The sequence below is a fragment of the Sarcophilus harrisii genome, chromosome 4 (assembly GCF_902635505.1).
Source record: "Sarcophilus harrisii chromosome 4, mSarHar1.11, whole genome shotgun sequence".
NCBI classification, from domain to species: domain Eukaryota; kingdom Metazoa; phylum Chordata; class Mammalia; order Dasyuromorphia; family Dasyuridae; genus Sarcophilus; species Sarcophilus harrisii.
The window spans coordinates 336,868,415-336,874,836 of record NC_045429.1 but is presented as its reverse complement, the minus strand read 5'-3'; the positions used below and the strand labels follow the sequence as shown (position 1 = coordinate 336,874,836).

Here is a 6,422-nt window from a genome sequence, read left to right as displayed (position 1 = left end):
CCAAGAAGACCCCAAATGAGGTCATGAAGAGTCAGTTATGACGTAACAACAGCAAAACAACAACAATACATGGATAATGTATAGAATCAGCCTCTAAAGGGCCAGTACTCTTCCTACACTGCCTCTAAAAGAAATAGTGACTGCCATTGATGAAGAACTTTATGGCTGACAAAACACTTTAAGTAAATGATTTTATCTGATCTTCTTGTGATTTAGGTAGTACAAGGGTTCAATCAATCAATCAATCAGCATTTGTTAAATACCTACTATGGACCAGCTACTGGGTTAGGTCTTGGGGACATATAGACAAGAAAATGAAAAGAATCCACTCTCAAGGAGCTTACCTTTCATGGGGGAAACAACATCTACACATATATCCACATATAGAATTAAATACAAGTAAAAACAGATGCAAATGCATAATAAACATCAACAAGGCAGTTCTTGAAAGAGAACCAGCCATTGAAAGGCTAGGAGAACAATGTGTTGAGGGTAGTTTATCTTAAATTATATCTTGAGGGAAGTAAGGAATTCTTTGTGGTAGAGGTAAAGAGAGAGAGCATTTCAGGTATGGGGATGGCCAAGACAAAAGTATGGAGATGGAAGATGAAACATCATGGGTAACAATGAAACAAAGCCTTTTTTGATTATATTGTAGAATGTTGGAAAGAGTGATGTATATAATGACAGTGGAAGGACAGATTGGAGCTAAACTGTGAAAATCTTCAAATCCACTCTATCGTAATGACTTTCATAATAGTAATGGTAATACTAACAATAGGCATTAATAAAGGACAATGAAGTTTGAAAAGTGCTTTTTACATATATCAACTCATTTGAACCTCACAACAGCCTTGCCAGAGAGGTGCATACATTATTACCCGCATTTTACCTCATAATAGCCTTGCGAGAGAGGTGAATGCATTGTTACCTGCATTTTACCTCACAACAACCTTGTGAGAGAGGTGCAAGCATTATTATGAGCATTTTACATATGAGGAAACTAAGGCTGAAACAGCTAGTAAGCAACAGAGCTGGGATGTTTGCGAATGGTCTTTCTGACTCTAAACTCAACTATCTATTTGCTATATCTCATTGCTTCTCCTATGCCATTTTTGGGAAGATAGGATAACAGGGGGAAGAGCAAGACCAAGGGACAATGATGGAGTCCATTGAGGCATTCTCAGGAAGGGCAGGAGCCAAGTGTGTTAGCCCATAAAGGCACTCCCTATTAATGGATCTGATGTAAGAACTCTTTGAAGCTGCAATAAAAATCATATTCCACTAAGGAATGACAACCACATGGAGTCCTGACTTAGCAAACCAAATTCTACACTTTTTATGAGACTAGGAATCCCGGATAGTTATCAGAATCACATATTAATGGGATTAACCTTCCAAAATATGACTAGAGTTTCCCAAGAGAAGTCAATTTGCCAACATGCCAACACCCAACAGAGAGTGTATATAAGTGCTCTCTGAGGAAGGAGAAGTCAGAAGTTGGGCTTTCTAGCTAAACTGTATTTTTTCCCTCCTAACATCATGACTTCCCAAATCTGCGTGCCAACATTCTCCACTGGGTCTTTCAGGGGAGTCTGTGGCACCAGTAGTGGCTTGTCTCGGGTCTCTTCCATCCGCTCTCTGGGCTCCTGTAGGGTTCCAAACCTTTCCTGTAGTAGTGGGTCAATTTCTTCTCTTAAGGTGGGCTCCTGTGGCTCAGGGAGCTACCTGCCCAATACCTACCTGTCCAATGGACACCACACCTCTGGCTTTGGTGGGAATAGCATTTGGCTTGGTGAAGGGGTTTTCAATGGCAATGAGAAGGAGACCATGCAATTCTTGAATGACCGCCTGGCCAACTACCTGGAGAAGGTGCACCAGTTGCAGCGGGAAAACTCAGCACTGGAGAAGAAGATCCGGGAGTGGTATGAGTCTCAGATCCCATATACCTGCCCGGATTATCAGTCCTACTTCAAGACTATTGAGGATCTACAGCAGAAGGTAACAGACAAAAGCAACTCTAATCACTAAATGTCCATGTGCCTAAGATGGAGCCCTCTTCTCTGTATGGGGCATCCTGGGAACTGGCTTCTAACCTTCCAGATAAAGTTAGAAGAAAACCAGAGCTCAGCACAGGTGTCTGGGACATGGTAGGTGATTAATAAGAGCTTGGTGACCTATCTCCCAGGAAATCTCATTCACTTTTTTTTTCTTTCTATTTGTATTTCTTGTGCCTGGTTCTTAAAAAGACAATTATTAAATTCTCCTTGATTGATTGATTGACTCCTGCCATTGAGTAGCATCCATGATGAGTGTAGGCTAAATGATATCTGACTTGGAGTTGACCTTGAAGGTTGCTGAAGAGCACCCAAAGCTGATATTATCATCTTGTAGGTATCTTGTCTATCTTTTCTTAGCATCTCAAATGAGGTCTCAGGGCTGGATCAGGTAAAGATTCAGCAGTGGTTGCTTTGGAGTTTGGTCCAAATCGCTGACTTCTTTGTTTCCTCTTGTTTTCTAGGTCCTGTTGACCAAGGCTGAAAATGCCAGGCTGGTTCTGCAGATTGATAATGCCAAACTGGCTGCTGATGATTTCAGAACCAAGTGAGTGGACCTCAATGGGAAACACCCCTCATCTTTTGCTTCACCCTTCATATCCAACCTTAGGCAGCTGGTAGATTAAAAAAAAAAAGACTGGATTCAGAATTCCTCTATCATGATCACCCCTACCCTTCTTCCCCTCTCCAAGAACTTAAGCAGATTTACAAAGTAGGAAACATTTTGGGAAAGGGATGGATAAAAGGAAATACTATCTTTTTTTAGAGACTAGAAAGAAAAGCTACGTGAAAAATGTAATGCTGTTTTTATGTTCAAACTCAGACTTTAGGTGAAGTACAATGGGAAGAGATTCTGATGTGATGTATGGCTCCTTATGTTGGCTAGAGACAGCTGTGGTGTTGTGGATAGATAGCTTGCTTGTAACCAGCAAGACCTGGGGTAAAACTCTGCTTCTGACACATACTGGATATATGATTCTGGGCAAATCACATTCACCTCTTGGTTTTCTGGGTAGCTCTTTGAAACCTTAAGTTACAGAGGTGCCACTTACCTTCAATGGCAGAGAGAGTTTACTCATTTGGGAGTTCTCTCTATCAATGAAGTCACAGATTTAGTTCCTTTTTCAATGTCACCTATGTCCTGGGCCTGACATGCAATCATCATGTTGAATTATAGGTATGAGACTGAGCTTTCTCTGCGCCAGCTGATAGAGGCTGACATCAATGGCCTTCGCAAGATCCTAGATGAGCTGACCCTATTCAAGGCTGACCTAGAGATGCAGCTTGAGTCCCTGAAGGAGGAGCTGCTCTGTCTCAAGAAGAGCCATGAAGAGGTTAGAAAAAAGCTAATGGCAGAATGAGGAAGTTAAGGGCTTCAGCTACCTCAGGGATTCTTAACCTGAGGTCTATAAAGAAATTTCAGAGACTCTGGGATCTTGGATGAGAAGGGAAAAAATTAGACCTTTAGTTTCACTAATTTTTAACAGTAAACATGATTTTGACAAAGTTTCCATAGACTTTACCAGACTTCCAGAGGGATCCAGGACACAAAAAATGTTCAGAACTGCTAGACTCTATGACCTCTTCTGGTTCCTTTGGGTTCCATCTTATGATTCTAAATAGAGAGAGGGACTTATGATTTCATTGACCTAGGGCCCTTCCAGTGAGGAACTTCCTCATCCAAAGCAGCTGGGTACTTCCTCTACAATTCATAATCACAAAGACCTGTGTACTGAGACGTTAATTAAATAATTATTAGATTGTGAGTTCCTCAAAAGTAGGGATTATCATTTTCCTCTCTTTGTAGCCTCAGAGCTTAGCACAGAGTCTGGCATACATTAGATACTCATTAAATGCTAATTGACTGACTGATGAGGGTAACAGACAGTGGGTGTCAGAATTATGATTTTAATAATAATAGCTAATATTAATACAGAACTTAAGCTATGCCAGACACTGTGCTAAATGCTACACAATTGTTTATCTCATTTGATTGTCACAACAATCCTGTGAATTAAATGCTATTATTATCCTCACTTCATAGACTGGGAAACTGAGGGCATATGGGTTTAGTTCAAGGTCATTTGAATTATGGTCTTCCTGATTTTAGGCCCAGTCCTCTCTTCATTAATGTCCTAATGTTCCTAAATTTGAACCAAAATCTTCTGGATTACAATGGTTCTAAACTCTGAGGCTCCCTATGGGAAATCATCATATTCCCGATGGATCATGGAGTGGAGATGGCCAGGCTTAGGAACTGGAATTAATTGGTACTCTGCTCATTATAGGAAGTCAGCCTTCTTCGAAGTCAGCTTGGAGACCGGCTCAATGTTGAGGTAGATGCTGCCCCACCGGTGGATCTCAACAAGATCTTGAATGACATGAGATGCCAGTATGAGGCCCTGGTGGAGAATAACCGCAGAGATGTGGAGAACTGGTTCACCACCCAGGTGGGTACCCTGGGGAGGCAAGCAGGGGATTTTTAGAGAGAAGTTATCTCTTCTGATCATGCTCTGATGCCTTGTATCTGTTTTAGACAGAGGAATTGAACCAACAAGTGGTGTCTAGTTCTGAACAGCTCCAGTGCTGCCAGTCAGAAATCATTGAGCTGAAACGCAATGTCAATGCCCTGGAGATTGAGCTACAGACCCAGCATAGCATGGTAAGAAGCCTGTACTAGAATTCCTAGGAAACAACTGGGTAGCCTTCTCAAACCACTGAGTTTCTAGCCTGTCCCTAGGGAATCATCATAGAGAGGCCCAACAATCTTGAATGAAATGAATGAGATTTCCTTATTTTTTCTTTGCAGCGAAATTCCCTGGAATCGACTTTGGCAGAAACAGAAGCCCGCTATGGTTCCCAGCTGACCCAGATACAATGCATGATCAGCAGTGTAGAGGTTCAGCTGGCTGAGATCCGCTGTGATCTAGAGCGGCAGAACCAGGAGTATCAGGTCCTCCTGGATGTTAAGACCCGATTGGAGTCAGAGATTGCCACATATCGCCGCTTGCTGGAAGGAGAAGACTGCAAGTAAGTGTGTATTCCAGGGCATTGGCAAGGTCAAACTCATATTTAGCTAGAAATTCTGAGTACTTAGGGCAGGCTGATGAACCCTTAATTCTACCCACTCTTTGACCATGATTCCTGAAAGGAGGATGAGGAAGTGGGAAGAGGCAGCAGACATGCTGTGAAAGAAACCTCGGATTAGGGGAAGAACATGAATTGAGGAGAAGAATGCTTGTGAATGTTTGTGCTCTGAGAAAAGTTTCAGTTACCCTCTCCTAGTTATAGTACCAAGCCCAGTGAAGCCCAATATTTAATAAATGAGGCAATAGGTGAATTCAATTAATGAGATACTTTCTGAGCAAAGCTATCTTGAGGCTTCCTCAAGTAATCTGGGACTTTATAGTTTACAAAGGAAAAAAAAGTAATTCCAAATATACAGTACTATAAACCTTTTAACAATCCTTTCTACCCTATTCTCTCTCTTATATGAGAAGAAAGTAGCTCTAACCTACAAACTCACTTTGGCCATTTTTTCCTTCACTAATCTCCCAGTTGGTGTCCCTTTCATTTACCTGAATCTTGACTATGTTCCTGATGTAAAATTCACCTGCCAATGTCTCTGTTTTTTCAGACTTCCTGTACACCCCTGTGCCACAGAACACAAGCCTGTCATCCGCATCCCCTGTCCCCCAAGTGTCCCCTGTAACTCGGGCTCTCAGATCAGCACTCAAATCCGTACAATCACTGAGGAGATCAAAGATGGGAGAATCATTTCTTCCAGAGAGCATGTCCAACAGCGGCCCCTGTAAGCATCCCGGCTGGCTCAACCTGGCATGCAGCAGAGAGGAAAGCTCGTATTCATCATGCTGCTGAAACTCTGTCTAATGAATACCTTATCACGAGGAGGTCCATCTCAGTTCTAGCCAATTATTTTTGTTTTTTGTTTTTTCTCATAAGATGTCTCTTCTATCATGTTTCTAGGACATCTTTTAAATTGTGTAAGCATGTTCCTTTGAAAACTTCTCTAATAAATCTTGTTCTTTTGGCACAGTAAACCTGGTTCTTTGTGATTTCTATTTATTTCTGTACACTACCTGGGGCTGTAAGATAAAGAAGCATTTATCTAAGTGAAAATGTGGAGCGGGAGCCTCATTAGGAATTTCCTGCCTCTCACACTCTAGTTTAAGTCAATCCAATAAATATTCATCAAGTGTCTACTACTGGCAGGCACAGTTGGGATACAAAGACAGAAATGAAAACAAACTTTACTAACTTAAGGTTGAAAAGGACCTAGGAGGGGTATATTCTAGAGATGTTGCGAAGGTGAAATCAGCAGTTCTTGGCAATAAATTAAATATG

General features: G+C 41.6%; 1 protein-coding gene across 2 annotated transcripts; it reads left to right on the top strand.

Moving 5' to 3' along the window:
* Positions 1-987: 987 nt before the first annotated feature.
* On the top strand, positions 988-6,112 carry KRT36 (keratin 36). Of its 2 annotated transcripts, none has more exons than XM_003768228.3 (7): positions 988-2,001; positions 2,522-2,604; positions 3,235-3,391; positions 4,346-4,507; positions 4,594-4,719; positions 4,867-5,087; positions 5,695-6,112. In XM_003768228.3, the coding sequence occupies exons 1-7, from the start codon at positions 1,543-1,545 to the stop codon at positions 5,870-5,872; spliced, it is 1,386 nt and encodes a 461-aa protein (XP_003768276.1). In that variant the 5' UTR covers positions 988-1,542; the 3' UTR covers positions 5,873-6,112. The 2 variants fall into 2 exon arrangements, with proteins under 2 accessions (XP_003768276.1, XP_031822104.1); XM_031966244.1 differs by lacking the exon at positions 988-2,001 and adding an exon at positions 2,026-2,150.
* The last annotated feature ends 310 nt before the right edge of the window (positions 6,113-6,422 follow it).